The following is a 25,411-nucleotide window of genomic DNA, read 5'->3' on the forward strand; positions in this document are numbered from 1 at the left end:
GGGCGCCATACGGAGCAAAGAACGCACGTATCCGCTGTTTGAGGCGGAGTGGCGCAGCAAGCCGACACAACCTATTCCCTCGACCCACTGGCCGTAGCCAGAACTCGGGAGGAAACAGGTTCCACACGAAGGCTATAGAACCTAGCGAACGTGTTAGGTGTCGCCCAGCCCGCAGCTCTACAGATGTCTGTCAGCGAGGCGCCTTGAGCCAAAGCCCAGGAAGCGGCAACACGTCTAGTGGAGTGAGCGCGCAACCTGGGAGGACAAGGCTCACCCAGAGACTAATTTGCTCAGATGATAGCATCCACTAACCAGTGGGCTAACCTCTGCTTGGAGACGGCCTTCCCCTTCTGCTGGCCTCCGTAACAGACAAAGAGCTGATCTGAGGTTCTGAAGCTTTGCGTTCTGTCAATATAAACCCGCAGGGCACGGACGGGACAGAGAAAAGCCAGGGCTGGGTCTGCCTCCTCCTGGGGCAGCGCTTGCAGGTTCACTACCTGGTCCATGAAGGGAGGGGTAGGAACCTTGGGCACATATCCGAGCCGGGGTCTCACACAACGTGAGAAAGGCCCGGCCCAAACTCTAGGCACGATTCGTCGACCGAAAAAGCCTGCAGATCCCCGACCCTCTTGAAAGAGGCCAATGCCAACAGGAGCGCTGTCTTAATGGACAGGATATTATCTCACCGTCAGCAAAGGCTCAAAGGGAGGACTTTGAAGAGCTCTAAGTACCAGAGCAAGGTCCCAAGAGGGTACAGAGTGCGAAACACGAGGTGAATTTAACCTCCTGGCACCCTTAAGGAATCTGATGACCAGGTCGTGCTTCCCTAGGGACTTACCTTCCACTGCATCGTGATGCGCAGCTACTGCGGCGACATACACTTTGAGGGTGGAGGGGGACAGCCTCCGCTCCAACCCATCCTGCAGGAAGGAAAGCACGACACCGATCGGGCAAGTCCGGGGGTCCTCCTGACGGCAGGAACACCAATCGACGAACAGGTTCCACTTCAACGAATAGAGGCGCCACGTAGAGGGGGCTCTAGCGGAAGTGATGGTGTCTACCACTGCCTGTGGTAGACCACCTAGAACCTCCGCGTCCCGTCCGGGGACCAGACATGGAGTTTCCAGAGGTCTGGACGCGGGTGCCATAGAGTGCCCCGTCTCTGAGGAAGAAGGTCCTTCCTCAAAGGAATCGGCCAGGGAGGGGCTGTCGCGAGGAGCATGAGTTCGGTGAACCAAGTCCTGGTGGGCCAATATGGCGCCACAAGAAGGACCTGCTCCTCGTCCTCCCAGACCTTGCACAGAGTCTGTGCAAGAAGGCTCACTGGGGGAAACGCATACTTGCGCAGGTCCTGGGGCCAGCTGTGAGCCAGGGCGTCCGTGCCGAGGGTCCCCTCGGACAGGGAGTAAAACCACTGGCAATGGGTCGTGTCCGGAGAGGCAAACAGGTCTACCTGTGCGACTCCGAAGACACTCCAAATCAGCTGGACCGACTGGGGATGGAGTCGCCACTCTCCTGGCAGGGGAGGCAGCCGTGAGAGCTCGTGTGCCACACGGTTGAGCTCCCCTGGAATGTGAATGGCACGAAGCGACCTCAGATGCTTCTGACTCCATAGGAGGAGGTGGGAGGCAAGTCGCGACAAACGACGGGAGCATAGACCACCTTGATGGTTGATGTACGCAACGGTCGCAGTGCTGTCCGTACGGACCAGTACGTGCTTGTGTCTGAGAACCCCTCTGAGGCGACGCAAGGCTAAGCGTACTGCTTGCAACTCTAGGCAGTTGATATGCCAATGCAGTTGAGGCCCCGTCCACAGACCTGAAACTGCATGCCCGTTGTACGTGGCCCCCCACCCGGTGGCAGAGGTATCTGTGAAAACCACAGCATGCCTGGAAACCTGGACTAAGGGCACTCCGGCCCGTAGAAACACAGGATCCGACCACGGGGAGAAGGTTTGGCGGCAGTGCGGGGTCACTTTGACCCGGAACGTGCCGCTGTGCCACGCCCACCTCTGGACTCGATCATGAAGCCAGCGCTGAAGCGGTCTCATATGTAACAGGCCGAGCGGCGTTACTGCGGCTGCCATATGCCCCAGGAGCCTCTGAAATTGTTTCAGTGGAACCGCTGTCCTGCCTCGAAAAGACCTGAGGCAGGTGAGCACTGACTGGACGCGTTCCTCTGTGAGGTGCGCAGTCCGGGCGACCGAGTCCAGCTCCATACCGAGATAAGAGATCCTCTGCACAGGGCAAAGTTTGCTCTTGTCCCAGTTGACCTGAAGCCCCAACCGACTGAGGTGCCGAAGCACCATGTCCCTGTGATCGCACAATACATCTCGCGAGTGAGCTAAAATGAGCCAGTCGTCGAGGTAGTTGAGGATGCGAACGCCTTGTTCACTCATGGGAACAATGGCCGCCTCCGCGACTTTCGTGAAGACGCGGGGTGACAGGGCCAGCCCGAAGGGAAGGACCTTGTACTGATACGCTCGACCGTCGAAAGCAAACCGAAGAAAAGGCCTGTGTCGAGGGAGAATCGAGACGTGAAAGTACGCATTCTTCAGGTCGATCGCTGCAAACCAATCCTGGGGACGGATGCATTCGAAAATGCGCTTCTGCGTAAGCATTTTGAACGGGAGTTTGTGCAGGGCCCGATTCAAAATACGCAGGTCCAGGATTGGCCGTAACCCACCGCCTTTCTTGGGTACAATGAAGTAAGGGCTGTAAAACCCAGACCTCATCTCGGCAGGAGGGACCGGCTCGATCGCGTCCTTCGCCAGCAGGACATCAATCTCTTTCCTCAAGACAGGGGCGTCCACCGACCGCACACGGGTGAAGTGGACGCCCCTGAACCTGGGAGGCCGGCGTGCAAACTAAATTGCATAGCCGAACCGGACGGTGCGGATGAGCCATCGGGACAGACCCGGAAGCGCTCTAGCCAGGCTTCCAGATAGCGTCGCATTGAACCCACCCGAACCACCGGCGTACCCGCGGCGGGGTAGCGAGGTGGAAGACAGGGACCCGGCTCTGGTGGCGTTGTAGCGACCGAGAGCGGGGGTCTGGGTGCGCCTGACACCAACCTGCCTCCACCGAGGGGCAGACGGCAGAGAAGGCTCGTGGGCGTTCTGCTGCGGACTGCCCGGTGGCGAGGGGAGGGGGAGAGACGAGGAACGAGGCCCTGACTCCTCGTATGCTGGTCTCTGCGCCTCCGGGCCCAGCTGCAGACCGGAGCGACGCAGCCGAGGCTGCGTCACTGCTATCTGCAAGCTGGGGAGAGGGGAACGGGAGTGGTGCAGCTCGGGGGCGGCACGCACTGCCATTCTGACCCTCTCGGACGGAGGAAACTGGTCTTATTATACTGCCAGTCTTGACCGTGAGGGGAACGAGGGACGAGGCCCGGGGGCATCGAGTCCTGGTTTCCCCTCACCCAGCGAGAGACGAGAGTGACAAGGCCGTAACCTCACTGCCATCTGAGCGCTGGGGCCCGTGAACGACTCAGAGGAAGTGGACTGCTCAAACTTTGGGAACAGAAAAGAAAAATTCTCCACCCGGCCCTCCCCCGGGGGAAGGAGTGGTGATGACACGCACTCCCAGAGAGCAGATTGTCACACACTCTGGGTCGCTCATCTCAGGGTTGCTTCCCTGCGCTGGGGGAAACAAACTCTGAGCGGGCTGGTTTTGAGGCGCTTCTGGACCACCAGTGTGGACATCGTCTAACCGAGGGCCAGCGCTGTGACTAATCACGGTCAGTCACTAAGCACAGCTCAACCCCGAGTTAGAACTACGCACGTGCAGTGGTAGTGAGAGAGGAAAAACTTCTGCAGATTTAGGCATGTTTGGCTTGCCATATTGGCACCAAAAATGCTTGCATGCTGCCAAAATTCTTCACACACATCCAGGCACTTTAGAACAGCCCAGGAAAGTGTGGCTGTTAAGTCTGAATCTTCAGCATGAGAACACACCATTATAGTAGGAACTCAGCTTCATTTCAGAGTATAACAGCCTTCTCTCCGATGTAGCGATTGACATCTGTCCTCCCTGGGGCCCCGAATGAAATGCTTGGTCCCTCATGAGAAGGACCAGATTCTCATCCGAAAGCCTCAACGGCACACGGCACGCTGAGCGGCTCAACCTTTACGGGAAAGGGGAGACGAACAACGTGCCGACGTGGTCATGCACTCCTGAGAGAACATGAACCACCCACGAACGCAGTCTCAACACACTGATTAGGCATGTGAAACCGTGATCGTGGCCGTCAACCAGGCATGCAAGATAGTGAACGTGGCCATCGCTTCGATGACACACGGCACGCTGGGCGCTCAAGCCTTCAGGCAGGGCGAACAACGTGCCGACGTGGTCATGCTCTCATAAGAAAGCATAAACCACCCACGAACACAGTCTCAACATGTTTGCGATGCGCTAGAGGAGTGAGTGGTTCGTGCTCACTGAAACCCTCAGATCACCAATGTTATTCACCAAAGTAGCCCTCCTCTGGTGCACCAGAAGAGAAACTAGATCGGGAAATAAGCAAAGGGACTCACCTCATAGAGGCACGCGAGTCTTGATCTTGACCGCGCATCTTGAGCGCCGAATGACGCGCGCTGGGTTGCCGTGACAACCCGCGCTGTCAGCCGGCGCTCGACGGCACACGGCACGCTGAGCGGCTCAAGCCTTTACGAGAAAGGGGAGACGAACAACGTGCCGACGTGGTCATGCACTCCTGAGAGAACATGAACCACCCACGAACGTAGTCTCACACACTGATTAGGCATGTGAAACAATGAACGTGGCCGTCAAATAAGGACAGGAAACGATCGCATCCAGAAACACACTAGTGAAACGTCATCCTGAAAAGGACGCGATCTTCACTCGTGTTGCTCTTTCAGGAAGAAAGTACTCTCTCTATCGTGCTGAAGCACACAGGGACCCAACGCGGCAACACAGCGGGGAAACTGCAAGCCCGCTGTGCGCACTCAACCGTTTACCAGCTGTGAAAACAGCTTTTGAATCAACAGCATATAGACGCAGCCGGCAGACAGGAAACCGCGCGGTCGCTGAAACGCCATCTCACCAACACAGAGAGATCCCCTCCCGAAACAGCAGACTCGTAGCCGTAAGAAAAATACAATCTTAAAGCTCACTCACTCAGAGAGGACACAATCGGTCGGCTCCGAAGCTAAAAGCATTGCGCAATGTTTACTTCCGCCTTTTATACCCGCGCTGGTAGGCGGGTCGCGGAATGCAAATCTTGCATGCCAATTTTCATTGGCTCGTTTTAATTCACTCGAAGGCAATTGGTCTCCCTAGCGTGATCCCAATTCGTCACGGAACTCCCCCGACGACACGTCGGAGTTCCCAGGACGAAAGGGAACTCTCATCTCCTGAACAACCACTCACTTTACACAAAATACCAGTGAGGGCGGGACTTAATTCACATAAGCCATAAACTAATGAAACACCTAACTTGTTAGTTAATGCCACGTTTTCACATGTACATCCCAGTCAAACTTGATGTATATTTAATCCACCTTTTAGCTCTGGATTAGAACTAAATAAAAAGAAAATGAATAAATTGAGATAACCCATTAACTGAAGAATGGTTTTCTACTGGGTTACATATGTATGTATGTGTGTGCAGGCCTCACAAAGTTACTTGTCTGGCCTTAATTCATAATACAGAACTTTTGTCGCTACCATGTATCCATGTGAACTGGAATCATTTTGACAACGTTTTATCAGTACAGAGGTAAAGGGAAGGAAGCCTTCACAGGGGAGAGACTAGCTGACACTTCAGGACTGCGTTGTTGTCGTGTCCAGGCGCAGGTCCTTCATCAGGTCTGGATACGGCCTGGATCCGGCGGACTGTGGTAAAACGAGAGACTAATATTAGCGTAGACACCATTCTTCTTATGATGTAACAAGTACATCAGGATTTATGGGAAGTGTTCCCGGTTCCGGCTTACCTAACCATAAGAGCATTACAATAATCTAGCCTTGATGCTATGAACGCATGAACTAGCTGTTCCGAATTTGTCATTGAGAGAATATGTTGTAATTTAGATATATTTTTAAGATGGAAGAATGCGGTTTTACAGATACTAGAAACGTGACCTTCAAATGAACGATTGGTATCAAAGAGCACACCCAGGTTCCTAACCGACGATGAAGACTTGTTAGAACATCCATCAAGTGTTAGACAGTAATCTAGGTTATTATGTGAGGAAGTTTTTTTTGTCCGATAATTAGAATCTTTGTTTTTTTCAGAATTAAGTAGCAGGAAATTACTAGTCATCCAGTTCCGTAATTTTTTTTTTTTAAATTGATTTTAATTTTCGTAAGGCTGTGAGGAAATATAGAGCTGAGTATCATCAGCATAACAGTAGCCGCGTTTCCATTACTCTTCAAATTGCGCAAATTGTAACTGCGAATTGAATATACGCCCAATGGAAACACATCAATTTCACTAAAAAGTTAAACAGTTTTTTGCGCATTTACAGTCACCTGACGTAGATGATGCGGTGTGTTTGGACCGAATACGAGACAGAGTACTTTATTAAATTCATAAAAGACAAAAGAATTACAAGAATACTATATTCTAAACTTCAAAGAAATGCCACAATCAAGCCCTCGAAGCAGAAATGAGTGAGAAACTCCAAGAAACTCCTCATATGTGCCGCTCTCGAGTATAAGGGTCTTTCCTTGCCATTAATGCTTGGATAACACACACACGTCTCCTTCGATTAATGATAATGGCCAGTGCAGTGGCTGATATACGTAAACCATATAAATCAATATCCGTAGCCATGATTTTGGGAATGACTTATCACAAGAGGAAAAAATTAGGTTTTAGTCGAATAACATCGGTTAATGGAAACGCCGTCATTTCGCATTAGTTTTTTGTTTACATTTAGAAAAAAACGCTAAAGTTTTGCACAAATTTGTAAAGGAAACGCGCCTAGTTAAAACTAATGCCATGCTTCCTAATGATATCTCCTAAGGGTAGCATGTACAGAGTGAACAGCAACGGTCCTAGTACTGAGCCTTGTGGTACGCCATACTGAACTTGTAATCGAATAAGACATCTCTTCATTTACTGCCACAAACTGATAACGGTCAGGTAGGTATGATTTATGCCATGCTAATGCAATTCCACTAATGCTAACATCATTTTCGAGTCTATTTAAAAGAATGTTGTGTCGATAGTGGCAAATGCAGCACTAAGATCGAGTAACACTAATAGAGAGATACAACCACGAGTGCCAATGAGAGCTGTCTCAGTACTATGATACGGTCTAAATCCTGACTGAAAATCCTCACAGATACCATTTCTTTCTAAAGAGGAACATAGTTGTGAGGATACTGCCTTTTCCAGTATCTTTGGCAGAAAAGGTAGACTCGAGATCGGCCTGTAATTGACTAATTCTGTAGGATCAAGTTGCGGTTTAATCATAGCCAGCTTTAAAGTTTTTGGTACGTATCCTAATGACAAAGATGAATAAATGAAATTGAGAAGAGGATCTATGACCTCTGGAAGCATCACTTTCAGTAGCTATATAGCTATATATACAGTCGGTATAGGGTCTAACATACATGTTGTCAATTTAGATGATTTAATGAGTTTATAAAATTCCTCATCTCCTATAGCAATGAATTAATAAAAATTTTCCTAAGTGAGACTACACTGCACTGCCTGATGCAATACTGTAGTAGACGGTTACATAGTTATTTTTTCTCTTAATATTATCAATCTTGTAATTAAAGAAGTTTATAATGTCATTACTGCTGTGCTGCTTGGAAACGTCTGGGGTTGAAGCTTTATCTCTTGTTAATTTAGACGCTGTTTATAAATACTGTTTTAATACAGTGTTTCAAATAAATACCTAGGGTTTTGTTTGTTTTCTTCTAATAAGGTTGAAAAATACAGAGAACAAATTGCCTCTCTGTACGCGATCGTGCTCTCTATCAATGAAATGCGAAAACTCTAGTTTTGTTTTCTTCCAGTTGCTCTCCATTTTTCTGGATGCTCTCTTAATGCGGAAAGTTCTCCCATATAAAGTACGTCTGTTGTGTACTGTAGTTATAATGTATGTGTATTCAAAACCCCAATTTTCTTCTCGTTGTCGTCTTTATCTTTGTCTCCCACCAGTATTAATTTTCAAAAGCACATTACCTATTATAATACCCTGAGATCTTGTCATCAGTTTTGCTACTTAATGTTTTCACGTGGATAAATGTGTGCTCTTTGAGTTAAACTTGAGTTAATTATACTATGTGTTTTACACAGTACAGATTACTGTACTTTATGTAATTGCATATTTTATTTACTGTATACAATGTTTTGTTTCTGTAACCTCATGGTCTGGATGCTGTTTTTTAATGTTGTCTAATTAATTATCTGTAGTGTTTATATATTGACTGATGTGTGTATGATCTGAATGATCTGCATTGCTTGAGTACAGGTGAAATGGTTTTGAGCTGATTCTTTGATTATGTCAGAAGAGTCAGGGGTTTTGTGAATGTAGTTTGAAGATTTGTCTGTCTTTAATGCTGTGATAAATGGGTGAACATTGCAATTGCAAAACTGTAGTGTGGCAGCTTTCTAAAAAACATGACATTATTGTTTCGAGACACAGTGTTTAAAAAGACAAGCTGTTAAAACTGTTGAAACAATAAAGCTTAGCAAACTGAAGTGGGTCGTTTTAACAGAGATGACACTGATAAAGCTGCTCATGTGATAATAATGCTCATAAACTCTCTCTCTCTCTCTGTGTTTATGACAGAATCCAGTTGCAGTTTTGTTGTAACGCCACAGGATCATTCATCCTCACCCAACGCAACACAGCCATCAATCAATCCATCCAATATGAAACAAGCAAAACAAAAACATACACAATTAATGCAGCACTTCACAGTATGCTGCCTGAGGTGTGTGTTTGGTTTGTGTCTATGAGTCTGTGAGTGAGTGAGTGAGTGAGTGAGTGTGAGAGAGACAAAGATATTTGAGCTGGACATTTTGGTCCCCATGAGGACAGCTCCTAACGGGTAGGTTTAGGGGTAGGGTTAGAGTAAATGGAGAGAATATACAATTTGTACATTATAAAAAACATTGTGTGTTTGGAAAGTCCCCAAAACCCCAATGTGTGTGTGTGTGTATGTTCTTGAACTGTATGGTTAATGAGGACCCAAATGTGTATAATGACATGGATATAAAAATTTAAACATGGTTTATGAGTTTATATGTATTTATATGTGTATATGTCATGCTTTATGTGTGTATATATATATATATATATATATATATATATATATACACACACAGTTGTGGTCAGAATTCATGGCACCCCTGGTAAATATGAAAAAAATGGCTGTAAAAAATAAATCTGCATTGTTTATCCTTTTGATCTTTCATTCAAAAAAAAAATCTAACTTTTCATTGAAGTAAAATAATTGAAAGTGTGGGGTAAATCAGATTATGTAAATCACATAAATGCTGTGTGTGTGTGTGTGTGTGTGTGTGTGTGTGTGTGTGTGTGTGTGTGTGTGTGTGTGTGTGTGTGTGTGTGTGTGTGTGTGTGTGTGTGTGTGTGTGTGTGTGTGTGTGTGTGTGTGTGTGTGTTGCGTGTGCGTGCGTGCAGGACTTCCCCTGGGCCGGTCAGCGTCTGGGTCGGTGTGCTGTGGTCGGCAGCGGTGGGGTTTTGAAAAACAGCAGCTGTGGACGTGAGATTGACAACGCAGACTTTGTTATTCGGTAAATACATGCCATCATTCCTTGCTCCCATACGGACCACAACACATCCATCAGTATTCATCCATCCTTCCTGGTAATATGAGAACTGATAAGTTGTAAGCACAGTTGAGACCACCTGCAAGACATTTCTGCCTGACGCACTTCCGCCAGTGCCTTTTGGTCCGGCTGCAGGGTCGTCAGCCGGGACCCACCCTTCACTGATGTTTCACCCCTTTAATCCCGGAACACCTCCGGGTGGTGGAGCAGCGGCAGGGACGTCTCCCTGCCGCCCCCCACAGCCAGCTTTAGCATCTGTCTTTCCCCCCAAGCCTTGTCCTTTCCACGGAGCCAGAGCCAAAAGCTCCCTTGCTCTGCCTCTTCTGGCAGTTCTTTGAGGACTCTCTCCAGTTTGGCACCTCTGATGTTGCTGTCGCTGGATGGAGGTTCCAGTGAAGCCCCTGCAACCAACTTCCACAGGGTAGGTGTATGCTCTCCACCCAGCTTGTGTGCATGCAGCTGCCAGTTCCGCATACCTCTCCTTTTTTCTTTCAAAGGCAGCCTCCAGCCCATCCTCCCATGGCACGGTCAGTTCAGTCATAACGACGGTCTTTGTGACGATGGACGAATCACGATGTCTGGGCAGAGGGAGGTTATGGCGATCTCCTGAGGGAACTTCAACTGGCGATCCAGGTCAGCTCTAAGGGCCCACTCCCCTCCAGGTGTTAGCAAGGACCTCTCTCTCACCGTGCTACTCAGTGCCTCTCCCCCTTGTCTAACAAACTGGATGGGCGGGTGTGATGTTGTTGGGGTGGCACGGTTCACTTCGAGCCTGCGTGCTTCGATGGCTTCTGCTAACTTTCGCAGGACTCTGTTGTAACGCCACCCATAGCGCCCCTGGGTCAACGTAGTCTTGCAGCCAGAGAGGATGTGCCGGAGGCTGGGACATTGGTGGCCGCAAAGCTGGCAGGGCTCCTGTGTGCCGTACCAGCGGTGCAGATTTTGGGGGCTTGGGAGAGTGTCATACGTGGCTCTGATCAAGAAACTTAGCCTTGCTTGGGGCAACTTCCATAGATCAGACCATGTGAAGGACTTGTTGGTGACAGCCTCCCAGGTGGACCATCTGCCTTGCTGGGCTTGGGTCACTGCCATAACCCTGTAGCTCTCCTCTTCCCCCCTCCTGACTTCCAAAATCACAAGCCGTTTCCTTTCCTCCCTTGAGGCTTTGGACCATGGCTTGAGTGAAGTTCGCCATCCAAAACCTGGTGTGCCAAATTGCACCACCCCTATGACCTCCTGGTGTTTCAGACGCGTTATGGCCTGGTCTAAGGCCTGTGATGCGTCCCATTTTCTTCCTGTTCTGACTTGGACTTTGGCACTCTGTACCACTGGGTCAGGTGAATCTTTTAGTTCGAACAGCAGTCCTTCCTTCTCCAGTTTATAGCCCAAGCTGATGGTTTTTAGCGGAAGTCTCAAGTTGTTCCTTCCGAATAGAGCTGCCCTTGACAGGCATCGGGGAAGGCCTAGCGACTTCCGGATGTAATTGTTTGCCTTAGCATCCATCTTCAGGCCTGCTGAAGAGGGGATGTCACAAAGCTTTAAGGGCCACATGAGGCAATGGAACAGGGTGAACTGGTAGCACCAGACCTTAAACTTGCCAGGTAGAGGGCTTTGGCCGATCTTCTTCAGACCAGCAGTGAGCTGTGCAGTCACGGAGATCGCCATGTTTTTGTCTGACATGTCAGCTGTGTTAGGCTTGGGCGGTATCCAAATTTTGATACCGTCAAACCTCCCTATTTTACCGGGGTATACGGTATTACCGTGACTAATTAAAAATTATGACATAAGGCTCAGACAGCATCACAAAACTGTTGGCTTGTGCCTACACCGTTCAGAAACTGAATACCAGATCGGGCAAAAAAAAAAAAAAAAAAATCAAGGCCAACCCGTGCACGTTGTGTCTGATCCCGGCTGAAGGGATTAAATGTAATTATGAGCCGGAGCCCTATTTAGACTCGACTATTTTTTATATGTGGGCCGTTATAATATGGTGGCGCCAAATAATTTTTTAACCCAGGTGCTGAGGGGGTGGTAGATATAAATACTATTTATAAATGAGCAAAAATGGGACAATTAATAATATTTAATTATTTTAATTATTACAATTGTATTCATTTTATTAATTAATTTAAATTAAATTAACAAGCAAGAAGTGCATTTGTAAATCCGTTGACACGCGTAATTTTTATTAATACAACTTTTCTGTCAGTGCTGCAAAGATTAAGTTGACGATAGACATCTCCTAGTGAACGCTCATATATAGAGAGAAATGCAAATCATGGATTACATAATCAGAAGGTATAGGCTAGACTTTTTCTTTTCGTTTTGAATTGTTTCGTTTAAAGAAATTGACGATTGATATCTCCGTAGTGAACGCGCATATAGAGAGAAATGCACATCATGGATGAATCAGAGAGTATGCTGCCTATATTTATTTTCCTTTTGAATTGTTTCGTTTAAAGAAATTGACGAATCGCCATCTCCATAGTGAACGATAGAGAGAAATGCACATCATGGATTACATAATCAGAGAGTAGGCTAGCCTATTTCTTTTCGTTTTGAATAGTTTCGTTTAATTTGATGATCGCCATTTCCGTATGAACGCGCATAGAGAGAAATGCACATCATGGATTAAATAATCAGCGAGTGGCCTATTTCTTTTCGTTTTGAACTGTTTCGTTTAATGAAATTTCAAGCCTTATTTAGATATCTGTCATGTCTGTGAGACATACACTGAGGTTCGATTAATTTATGATGAGATTTCAATGCAAGTGACCGCGGCGCGCCAGCGCACGATCATGTCATGATTATGTTGTCTGCTATATTTGATTCTTATTTATTATTGGTTGATAAAAAAATTATTAAAATTAAGAGACAATTTATACAAAAAGAAATTCACTTTAAAGAAAGGCCTTTAACAAAATGAAACTTAATTAAGTGGTCAATGTCTGACTCCCGATGCATCCCATCTTACTCGTGCTGTTCAGTTTTCATTATCAACGTAAAAAAAAAAAATTATAATATTTTAACAAATATTAACTAATGCGCTTATTTAAGGAACTCGGGGCAAAATGCATCCTCGCAGCAGTGAGTTGGTGGTTGTTTCGGAGATGCGACATTAGGTTAGAGGTGTTTCCATCTCTCGCGGTCACCTTTTTTATTGCAACATTTACAAATTGCCTCGTCAGTATTTACCGCCTCTCCCTTCTCTCTCTCTCTCTCTTTCTCCTCCACACTGTCACTTGATGACAGCTACATAAGCATTTTTAGGCATTGAATAAATTATATTTATATATTATATATAAGTGCCGGTAATGACGGTATTGAAACTGATACCGTTGCTATTTTAAGACCCCGCAGTATACGATATTACCGTAATATCGCCCAACCCTAAGCTGTGTATAGCCTTCCCAAGCTTTTCACCAGCTGTTCTGCCAGGGGTGGAATCTCCTCGCCATCCACTGTGAAGTAGATGTCGACTCTCCTGGCTCCTTTGCGAATTGAGACACTGCGAGACTAGGATGGCTTTATCTTCATCCTGGCCCATGTCAACAGTTCCTCAAATCTCTTTAGGAGTCTGTGAGTGCACGCTGCTGTCTGTAGGAGTGTGGTGACATCATCCATGTAGCATCTGATGGTCGGAAGTCGCTGCCCTGCTGGCAATCTGATTCCTTTAACCATTTGTCTTCCTCCAACTAGGATGACCTCAAAGAGTGCTGTAAAGAGAATTGGGGAGATTGAACAACCCATGGCTATTCCCTTCTGCTGTTGGTACCACAGAGTTGTAGTTGTTGATGTAGACTAGCACACTTGGAGGTTTGTGGGATGTGGAAGAAGCTGAGGGCGTACCAGATGAGCTGGTGGGGGACGGACCCATAGGCATTAGCCAGATCGAGCCAAACTACATGGTCTGACTTGTTGCGTTTCGGGATCTAGATCTGTTCACAGATCATCATTGAGTGCTCCACGCAGCCTGAAAACCCTGGTACGCCTGCCTTCTGACAGCTGGTGTCTATTTACTTGTTGGCCAGGAGACAGCAGAACAAGCGGCTCGCCATCACCGAAAAGAAAATTTTCCCTTCCACATTTAGAAGCGCAATGCCTCTGAATTGGTTGATGTTTCGGGAGTCTTTTTCTTTCGGGATAAAAGTGGTGAATGCCTTGCACCATGCAGGTGGGATGGATTTAGTTTTCCAGGCAACACTCATCATCTTCCACAAAAGCCTCAAGGTCATGGGGCATCTCTTGTATACCTTGTATGATACCCCGTTTGGTCCAGCGGCTGAGGCAGCTCTTGCTCGAGACACCACTTGATTGATTTCCGACCATTTCGGAGGGGTGGTATCGAACTTTGAAGATGGCTCAGGTGGTTTAGGAATGTAGCCAGGTGAACCAATGCGGCTTTCCCGAAGTTCGTTGCTTGTCTGAGATTTTATATGGTCCTCCAACTCCCGTTCAGTGATGTGCAGTGTCCCTGTTTTCTTTTCCTACAGCAGCCTGCGTGCGTGCTTGACAGCTCGACCTTGCTCTCTCCTTGCGGCTTCTGCGTCTCCGGATCCTCTCTGCTCTCCTTAACAGTCCAAGTTTGACTCGGATCTGGTCCCATAGGGTTTCGCAAAATCCCACAGATTTTGAGGCCATCCTTTTCGTTGTCCTCTGATCTTTTCCATGCCTTCCGTAGGAGGCGGCACTCTTTCACTAGCTGGTGTATTTCCCTCTTCTGTCTACCGAACTGCTTGGGAAGGCTCTTCCTTTGCTACAGCTCTCCAAATCTTTCTTTGCCCTCTTCGTAGATGTCACCAAAGATGTTCAGCTTAGCGATTGTTTTGCCTTTCAGGGCATACTGGAGGGATGTATGCAGACTCTCGTCGAAGATTCTCCACTCGTCCTTTTCGATGGGTTTCGGCCATTTGACCTTGACTTTCCGGCAAGGTATCAGCCTGGGCTGTGACTCTTCTGGGCTCATCACTTGCGGTGTCACGATATTCGGGCTGCTGTATTTGTGGCAGCTGGATTGTATCCACTTGCAGGGGCTGGTCTGCCGTCGTTCCCCCAGGTGCAATGGTGGGATCTGTAGCGCTGTAGGTGCTCGACCGGGCTACTGTTCCTCCTTGTCTGATCTGCTGCTGCAGTGCAAGCTTTTTTCTGGGTGTTTCTGCCACACTTTGCCTTCCCCTGATGGATTCGCAGGCCAAGGTATGTGGTCACTTTGCTCCATCCACAGCTGCATTCTCTTAGGATCCTTTCCTTGTTCGTTGTGTCCTTTCCAGTCGTTACTGTCTTCCATCCCGCCTCTCGGTGGACCATCGGGCCATTTTCTCTTTATTAATAAGAATGTAAAATATGTACCTTGAAGTGCAATGTAAGTCCCTTTAAATAAAAGCGTCTGTCAAATGCATAAATGTAAATGTAAATGATAATATGATGTTTTCTCTCTCTTTAAGGTTTAATTTGGCAACAGTTAATGACAGTGATGTTGGGCTGAAGACAGATCTGATGACCATCAACCCCAGTCAGCTTCGGTCAGTGTACACACACACACACACACCAATAAAAACACTGCTTTAATTATCATTTAAATGAAGACTTTTCAGATTAATTTTAAGCTCTCAGAATCTTTTTTTTATTGATTGCTATTTCTAAATAAAATTCTAACCACCACTTTAATGGTACTTTAAAACAAAAGAAACAATGCATGAAAATGGAAACATTGGTGAACTGATATGTGACTTATTGTGTCCTAAATTTTTGGGGGGATTACAGTAATGATCCGAAGATAAACTTGATTTACTTTATGCAAAATGCATTTCTCTTTGTTTGACATGTTAGTCACAGTGAAGTAATATGGAAAAAATTAGTAATTATTATTGGGTGTTTTTGTTTTGTTGACTTGATTTTTTTTTTTTTTTTGCAGTCCTGCAAAAAATTGTCATTGTGCAGCTCAGTTCAGTTCTCATACAGCAGTGTCAGTACAGTCAGATCAACAATATTGTTCAACATTGAGTGTCAAAACACAGGAAGAAACCGGCTCAACTCTGAGATTGTAGAATCTTGCGAAGGTGTTAGGTGTCTCCCAGCCCACAGCTCTGGAAATGTCTGCTAAAGAGGCACCGTGCACCAACGCCTATTCACTCCGAGGGGCCACGGCACGGCTTAAAACAGCAACACAAGGGTTTCGCTCTACCTTCTCAGGGGGCAGCGCTTGCAACTTCCTCACCTGGTCAAGAAAGAGAGTGGTGGGAACTTTTGGCAGTCATGAGAGCGTGTCGGCCACATGATTGAGCTAGCCCAGAATATAAATGGTGTGGAGCGACTTGAGACACTGCTAATTCTGGAGGAGGAGATAGTGGGCGAGTTGTAACAGGTGACGTAAGCGTCACCATTGCAGTGTTGTCTGTCCGGACCAACATGTGCTTGCCCTGAAGCAACGGCCGAAACCGGCGCAGAGAAGAACGGGAAACAACTCTAGGCAGTTGATATGCCAATCCAGTTGAGGTCCCGTTCAGAAGCCAGAGGCTGAGTGTTCATTAAATGCAGCGCCCCAGCCTGTTCTGGAGGCACTGTGATAACAACATGCCTGGACACTTGTTCTAAGGGTACTCCAGTCCGTAGAATGGCAAAGTCTGACCAAGGGCTGAACAGACAGATCAGTGTGATGGTCACACAGAGTGCCTATCTCAGGACTTGGCTGTGAAGCCAATGCTGTAGCGGTCTCATGAGACCGAGCCATATGAGCTAGTGGTCTCATATGCGGATGCCATAAGCCCCATGAGCCTTCAAAAATATTTTAGTGGAGCTACTGTTTTCCCCTGAATGTAAATTCAGGCATTTCAACTAGGGGTGTGCCATATCATACAGTCCACGATAATACCGGTATACATTTTTACATGATAAAAAAAGTGTCATATCGCGATATCAATGATATAGGTTTTAAATCCAGTAAGCTACTCGCGCACTCTCTGAGAGAGTTGCACTGCGTTCATACATAGAGTAGCCTACAGCTCGCGAGAAACTAAAGTTATTTTTCGCGGATTATATCGCTTTAATGGGGGGAAAAACGCAAAATTGTGTAAAACTTCCGGTCTTGGTAAGTATACTCATAAACACAGTCGGTTATGTATAAAACGCATGTGACAGTGTGACAGACAGTATAATGAAAACAGCAATGGATCCGTGCACTAGCTGTAAAAGTGACAGCAGCCATAGGCTATGCGTCTGTCATTAATGTTGTCGTCAAAACAACAAAAGATAGCTTTAATTGTAATGAATGAGAATTATTATCCTATGTATTTAATTTAATCAGGAAACATAACTAAAAGACTAGGTGTTATTTTACATTTGATTACTTTTTTATGTTTCTGTAGTAGGCCTATTTCTGAATACTGGTGTTAGACCTACACACATTTAACATTTAATTTAAAGATTGAAATCAAGCTTCCTTGTGTTGTGTAAACTCTTAACAACAAAATTACCACATTGTAAAAACGCAATGAGTGAGCAAAGATTTAGGCGAGATAAACATAATAAGAAAATTTTCAACAACAACAAAAAAAATTTCTATATCGTAATAAATATCATTATCGCAAATATTCTTGAAATATCGTGATATAATTTTTAGGGGTGGGAATCTCTAGGCACCTCACGATTCGATTCGATTACGATTCAGAAGCCTGCGATTCGATTCTAAACCGATTATCTGAATCTTTGTGTGTGTGAATATAAATACTTTGCTTTAAAAGTACAAAGTAATGCCCCATAAAGAATTAACGTACAATATATTTTATTAACAATGCAAAGAACCAACAGGAAAATAAATGTGTGCCTGAACTAGCAGCATACTTGTAGTAAATTAATAATATAACAACAACAGGTGTTCTGACAATTCATGCTACCCATTGAGATGTGCTACTTACTGGTTATGCGCATGTGCAGACTCATTTTTCTTCTGCTTACCACGCCCATAAATCTATGCATCCTTGCTGTGGATACTTGTAGGAAACTTTGACAGGTCAAAAATGAATATTTGATGATAATTTTTACTTTTCACACCGTTTTAAAAATAAAAACAGTACATTATTCTGTACTCTTAACTTCGAGTTTTATTATAATTTTATTTCATATAATAATATAATTTTTACTTATTATATCAAATGTGATAATTGCTAGTTCATTTAAAATATCAAAATATGCTCCCCATACACTTACCCTGATTAAAATGAAAAAACGATGTCATAATATTGTGAGATTTACACCATTATGGAAACAATAGAGAATGATTCAACATTATCTGTGATCTTTTCGCGCATGGGTAGCATTTTTCGACAAGGCAGCAGAAATCGTCTGAACACCGGTAAAGCCCAGAGCCATAGAGAGAAACGGCTCTGGTACAGCCGAGTGTTTTTCCTCCTCTGGGTGGAAACTGTCATATGGCTTCTCATATTTGTCGTGTTGCCGAAATATTTTAGTTTTATTCTACAAAGCTTACAACTAGTGTGGCTCTTGTCCAGCTCCTTTCCCCCTTCAACTTCATGGAAGCCAAAATATTTCCACACGTCAGCTTTTAACGAGGAGGGTGTTTGGATTTCGCGCTCAGCCATCGCGTCTCTGTTATGTGCACACGCCACAGACAGACGGTCCGGGCACTGCACTTCCGCGCTGCAGAGTTCCGTCTTTTGCGTTCCGTCAATATTACGTCATTATAAATATATACATTTTTTTTTTTTTTGGAAAATCGATTTTTGACATTTGTGAATCGATTCAGAATCGTCCACGTCCGCATCGCGATGCATCTAAGAACCGATTTTTTCCCCCACCCCTAATAATTTTGAGGCTATATCGCCCACCCCTAATTTCAACTCTAACTGAGCGATGGTGAGAAGCGCGAACTCCATATCGAGAAAAGAGATACTGTGCGTGGGGGAGAGCTTGATCTTTTCCCAGTTGACCTGAAGCCCCAGATGGCTGAAGTGCCAGAGCTCCAGGTCCCTGTGTTCACACAACAGATCTCGAGAGTGAGCTAGAATGAGCCAGTAGTCCAGATAGTTTAAAATGCGAATGCCCACTTCCCGTAGCTGGGCAAGGGGACTTTGGTAAAGACACGGGGAGACAGGGACAGGCCAAAGGGGAGGACCTTGTACTAATATGCCCAACGCTCGAAGGCAAACTGATGAATCGGTCTGTGTCAAGGTAGAATCGAGACGTGAATGTAACGGTCCATCTGGTCAATTTCTACTAACCAATAATAAGGATGTACGCACATGAGAATGCGTATCTGCATTAGCATCTTGAACGGGAGCTTGTGAAGAGGCCGGTTTAAGACTTGCAGATCCAAAATTGGCCATAACCCACTGTACGGACAGAAAGGCATTTCTAAAAAGACACTCGTCGTCTGGTTTGCTCTTTTAGGAAAAACTACTCTTTTTGACTGAAGGGCCCTGGGGAAAATCGCTGCACTTATCCTGTGCACTGCAATGCGCTGGCGAAACACCGCTGAATGCACTCTTTTCACTAGTCTAGAGAGATCGGTTGAATGAGTGGATGTGGGCTGCTCATAGATAAGGGCTCCCAAGTGATTCCCCACTTGTTAGTCAACATAACGTAGTCGTGACTGACAGATAGGGAACAGGGACATATTTCCGTGGTGTATACATATGTGACCCGTCACAGAAACCAGGGACACAAGTCGGCAGCACAACTTTCGAGCAAAATGAGAAAGAAGAGTTTTTTTTCAAAATTGGTGATTTTCAATTTTTTGGAGAATCTGTTAATTGAAATCACGAAGAAGCCTCTCCATGTTTGAGATAGCAGTATTGGTATATTTAAAAGCTTACATTTTGAGGTTGAAATCGGCTTGTTTTCGGAGATTCTAGCAAGCAGTAGGGGCGTGGCGTGTCATTGTCTGTGTGTATTTCCATACTGAATAACCCAGCGCTTTTGCCCCCGCCCTCCAAGTCAACCACATGGCTACTTATTATGCTGTGCTCTGGCCAGCTCTCTCTGATATCAAAATTCAATGAAGATGGATGCCGCAAAGATTGTCGCAGACGAGATGAACCGTCTAGCAGTTACACCGAAAATGTTTTCGCCGCACTTCGTGGGCTCGGGAAACTGAACCGGAGGTATGGGCGCAGCGCGCTCGCCCTCAGTGCTTCAATACGGCGGCTCGGCTCGCTGACAGCGGTGGCTGGCTGTTTCATATGTGACGGAGAATCGAAATAGAGGATGCAGTTAAGACCTTTGCTGCTGCGATGAAGGCCTGCCGTGCGTATTTCTGAAATGTAAGTTAAGCTTCATTTGCTCTTTAGTCGTTATTTAAGATGCTGAACCTGCTGATGATATAATGTGCTTGCGGACATTTCATTTGTGTGTGTATACGCACATAAGAAAGTGGTGTAAAGAGATTTGCAACAGTAATTTGAGGAGGTGAAATGTGATTATTTGGAAAATTGCAGAAATGACTGCTTAAAGAAAAATGCCAGCAGGCATTTGCCTCCTACATAAACTTTAATATTGTTGACATTTTGGGCACACGAGCGTTGCGTACTATTTGCGCTATATGTAGGCCTATGGCTTATTGGTCTTTGTTTGTTGTTGTTGGTTTTGCGTTATATGTATATGGCATATTGGTCTTTGTGTGTTGTTGCTGGTTTTGCGTTATACTGTATGTATATGGCATATTGGCCTTTGTGTGTTGTTGCTTTTTTTGTTAATATGCAGGCTATATGGCATATTGGTCTTTGTGTGTTGTTGCTGGTTTTGCGTTATATGTATATGGCATATTGGTCTTTATGTGTTGTTGCTGGTTTCGCGTTATATGCAGGCTATATGGCATTATTGGTCTTTGTGTGTTGTTGCTGGTACGTTGCAAATAGAGGGGCAGCACAATTGTTTTTCGCCTAGTGCGGCAGAAGTGCACTCATTCGAAGTGTAAAAAAAGCTGTAAAGCACATGGAGGAGCTTTACAGGGGGTATGGCTTATCTAAATGAGATGTAAATGAGCCCTATTGTCACCCCCAGCAGCAGAGACAGGTGAGAACTGCACAATCTTTAGCTCGTTTTCTCCTCTTTGAGCTTTTTTAAGTGCCTACTTTAAAATGGCCACAACTTCTCCAAATATTATCAGATTTCCACATGTTACACATCGTTGGAAAGCTTGGATATTACACTCTCAGAATCTATGAATAACTCAAAATGCCCCAGAACCGACTTGTGTCCCTAGTTTCCGTGACTGGTCACATATGTGATACATTCTGTCATTGGCGTTTATTAAAAACTGTGTTTCTGTAGATACAAAAACCTGGAGAAGAATCCGGATCCGTTGGTGGAGCGGGTCAGTGTGTATGGAAACGCCTCCCTCATTATTCCAGCCTTCGCCTACACGTTCTGCACATCATCGTCAATCAAAACGCTCAAAGTCCTCCAGCCAATCAGACCTCAGCAGCCGGTAGTGTTCTTCAGCCCCTCTTACCTGCGGACACTGGACAGGTTCTGGAAGGGGCGTGGCCTGCAGGAGGTGCGCCTCTCCACGGGGTTCCTTTTAATCAGCACTGCACTGGAAATGTGTGAGCATGTTCACGTTTACGGATTCTGGCCGTTCGGCAGCGACCTGCAGGAGCAGCCGATTCCATACCATTATTACGACCTGAAGCGGCCGCACCCCAACATGCACAAGATGCCGGAGGAGTTTGTGCGACTACTGCAGCTCCACAGCAAGGGGGCGCTGACACTGCACCTGCAGCCCTGCTCCTCACCAGGGGCGGATCGAGAAAATCATTTATAGGGTTCGCATGAGGACTATCCCAGGTTGTTGAAGACATATGTAAAATTGTTGGATTAAAATATATATTTTTGCAAATGTTTCGAAGAATTTTTAAATCCAGAGAAATCCACAATTTTAACCAGTGTAATGGCCCGTGTCATTGCACCGCCAGTCAGTAACGTCATATCAGCGTTAACCTCGATTTCCAGTTTTACTTCCGTAGAAGAAACCATGGAAACAAAAAAGGTGCTTTAAGGTGTTCCATTAGATAGGTGAGCAACTGTTTGGATACCTTTATCAACAGAAAACTAACTATTGTTATATAGCTCAAAACGGTTAGTCTTATTGTTTGAATCCCTTGTTTTATTGATTTACCGCGAGTACCATGTTTGTACCAAGTGGCTAACACTGCATAATCAGAATGAGCTTTATTTGTAGTAACAGAAATACAGCATTATCTCCACCATACAATATATTTTTTACATTTATTGCATGCCACTTATGGCGCTTTTCCACTGCATGGTACGGTTCGGTACGGCACGCTTTGCCGCTTTTCCACTGCATGGTATGGTACGGTACGGCTCGCTTCGGCTCGCTTTAAATGGTACCACCTCTGTTGAGGTTCCACGCGTACCGTACCGATACTAAAATGTGACGTGAAAACACTGTAGATCACTGATTGGTCAGACAGACAGAATCGTCACTACCAGCATCATTGTATTTGTGAGACATCAAACCCGCGAGATTTAAATAGCCAGTAACAGCCACCGCTGTAGCACCTGTTTTAAAACTACTTGCTTTGTAGAAAAAAAACTTCCAAAAAATAAATGGCTGAATCATGGTCAGTGGACGAGAAGTGCAGACGTTCCTCTCGTTGATTGCCGAGGAGCGGATAAACTATAACATTCAGTCATAATCCCACCCACTTTGAAGCGGAACTAACTGCAGTGGAAAAGCAAACCGAGCTAAAGCGAACCGAGTCGAGCTGAGCCGTACCATGCAGTAGAAAAGCGCCATTACAAACACAAGTCATCCAGCTTTTATTAATATGATATTCAAGTACCGATCTAGCTTACTTAAATGTGCAACAAGTGTCTCATAGCATCCACCAAGCGAAGGCAAAGAGAAACATTATAACAACTTTCAACCTACTCAAATTTATTTATTTTTTTCCCGGTGGGCCGGTAGTGTTTCGAGGCCGCGAGGGCCGGTCTGATAATAGTTATACATTGCAAGTTCTTAGCAAAACCATCCGGCAGGCCTGGTGTGCGGCCGCTGCCCGCTGGTCAAACTGTACAGCCTCTCTGCTCAACCCGTAAATAAATGCATCGGAACTGGTGCTGGTTCAAAGTTGGTTCGGAGTTGGTTCAACTTGCGAATCTTCTCAGAACCGGTTTGTTTTTCCACTGACTAGAGCGCCCAGCGAACGACGTCGTTACGTCACTGTGTACGTCGCTATACGTCTTAGCTAGAAACGCGTGCAAGTACAACATTACTTTGGGATTATCTCTAACTCGTGTACCAAGATGGCTTTAAAAACAATTGAAATATGTAAATCTTTTCCTTGATATGTAATCTTTTCTGATTAGTTATGTACCCCTGTCTTGTGTCTTTTTTTTTCGTTTATTTGTTCTTTATTGTGACTGTTTTCTTCTTTGCTTCCATAATGTTTTCAATAAAAAAATTAATTGAAAAAACTAGAAACGCTTGCGCCAACTTCAAGCATAACAATTAAATTGGTGGACTACATCGTGTTTCTGCAAAAGTTTTCCCGGCTTTGTGATCCTATATTATGGTCAGAAAAGATGTTTCGAACACATTTAAACCCGCCCCCAGCCCCCGACGTAAGCATGACGTGCTAAAAGAACGGTTCTAGTCCAGCAAAGAGTTGGTGCCGCTTTGGAACCAGTTTTCCTGGCCGAGATCCGGTTCTTTGGCTGTCGAAACACAAAGAACTGGTTCGCGAGTAGGCACCGGCTCCCAACCGGCTCTCAAAATGCTTTGGTGGAAAAGGGGTAAATGACATATATATTTAATTACACAAATTAAGCATACAATTGAGGTATTATCAAAAATATTTGAAATTTTAATAACGAGTGCTTATTTAAGGCAAGTAAAACGATCAGGGTTACATTTTAGACACACATACCTCTGAAGGGATAGAAAAGTCCTCGGGACTTGGTACCGCATTACTCGCAATACGTAACTTGCATTGGTCGTCAACAAGGCCGAAGTCCACCATTCTCCAATTCTCGAAGTCCTCGAAAAATGTTTGCTGCACACATATAATTTAGATGTGTCCGTGGTTGATGGCCACCCGCTCAGAGCCAGTCTAGCCCTGGCAGCATCGCGGGGAAACATACTCAACGCACTTCAACTTCTGCACCACGAAAACAAACACTTGCGTCCCGTGATTGGCTCATCTACTACGCGATATCACAGTTTGACATGTCTGTCATTGGAACGATCCAAGTGGTGTCATGAATAATTAAGAAACAATGTCTTCGCATAGGATATGAAAACTCATTCTCATTAATAATTATGAGACACCAATGAGTTATCAATGCACTAACAGTGTTCTGCCACGATACAGTCTGTGACGTGAACACGATGAAGATTTTAAACCCGGAAGACTAAAATGGCGGGAAAAAATAAAATGTAACTATTTTCCCCCTACTATTAAATCTAACAGATGCTAACATTGTCTTCAATGGTGTTCAACACACATACCTCTGTTAAAGGCCATGGTGCAGGTTTTTTTTTTTTTGGGCAATTTTCTAGTTGGTAATAAACATTTAAACAGTTATCCATTGTATTTGATGTTGTAGGGTACTCAAAAATGTAAATATAATACGGAAAAGTAGGTGATATGTTAGCATTTAGCTACAGCTTAGCGATGATTCTTATTTCTCCCACAATGCATTCCATGCAAAACATGAGGTACTCGCTGACTGTTGGACGACAGACGAATGCCCGCGGCCCGCCTTACCATTGAGGGAGAGTGATACGAGGAGTAGCTAGCTACTGAAAGAGTGACAGTGACAGATTTATAAGTAAAGATAGATAGATAACGATAGATAGATAGATAGATAGATAACGATAGATAGATAGATAGATAGATAGATAGATAGATAGATAGATAGATAGATAGATAGATAAGCATAGCATATATAGTGAGAGATAGCATTGCATAACAGATAGCTTAGAGATTGATAAAGAGTAGATCATAAATAACGTTAGTCAAAATGGTTTATTACTGTGTTTGTGGCGGGTGCAAGAACTACAGGAAAACTGGATATAGGGTCCATTCCTTCCCCAAGGACAAAAGGATCTTCCGAAGCTGGGTGCAGTTTGTGAAGATTAGGCGGGCAGATTTTTCAGCTAGCTCTGTCACCGCCTACTCGAGAATATGCAGCGCGCATTTCAAAGAGGAGGATTACAACTCAGGGGACGCCAAGATGGTCTCACTTGGTTTAAAGAGTGAGAGAAGTGCTAAATTACTTCCTACCGCCGTGCCGTCTGTGAACGCAAACCTCTCTGCTTGCCCTGTCCTGAGGTCGAGAGACACCGCCTGCTGCAAGCGAGAAATTGCCACGGTAAGCATCATGCTAACGTTAATGTTTACAAGCTGCGTGTTAGCTAGCTCTGTGTGTATTTTGTATACCGTGCTCCCTTTGACACAGCCTCCACTAATTTACAAGCACGATCACTCTGACATTAGAAGAGCATATTTCGTGATTCACGAATAAAAATTAGAATAATAACAAAATTGCCCTGAGGTAAAAGTCCATATCATCATGAGTGTTTGGATCAGATCAAGCGGCTTTCGCAATAGTGTGTTCGCGTTTTGTTTTTTGACTGCTACGGTTCTCTTTC

The 25,411-nt window shown here is 45.3% G+C and overlaps 1 protein-coding gene across 3 annotated transcripts in view; it reads left to right on the plus strand.

Moving 5' to 3' along the window:
- The window catches only part of LOC143733549 (alpha-2,8-sialyltransferase 8F-like), a 70,569-nt gene extending 47,267 nt beyond the window's left edge, over window positions 1-23,302 (plus strand). For all 3 annotated transcript variants that reach the window (XM_077225142.1, XM_077225140.1, XM_077225139.1), the window contains 4 exons: window positions 8,774-8,918; window positions 9,629-9,741; window positions 15,222-15,299; window positions 21,064-23,302. In XM_077225142.1, coding sequence (XP_077081257.1) covers window positions 8,774-8,918; window positions 9,629-9,741; window positions 15,222-15,299; window positions 21,064-21,556 — 829 coding nt within the window. In that variant the 3' untranslated portion in view covers window positions 21,557-23,302. The remainder of the gene's footprint in view (window positions 1-8,773; window positions 8,919-9,628; window positions 9,742-15,221; window positions 15,300-21,063) is intronic.
- The last annotated feature ends 2,109 nt before the right edge of the window (window positions 23,303-25,411 follow it).

Source organism: Siphateles boraxobius, unplaced genomic scaffold (assembly GCF_051911475.1).
Source record: "Siphateles boraxobius isolate OS27281-9 unplaced genomic scaffold, OSU_SipBor_1 126, whole genome shotgun sequence".
NCBI classification, from domain to species: domain Eukaryota; kingdom Metazoa; phylum Chordata; class Actinopteri; order Cypriniformes; family Leuciscidae; genus Siphateles; species Siphateles boraxobius.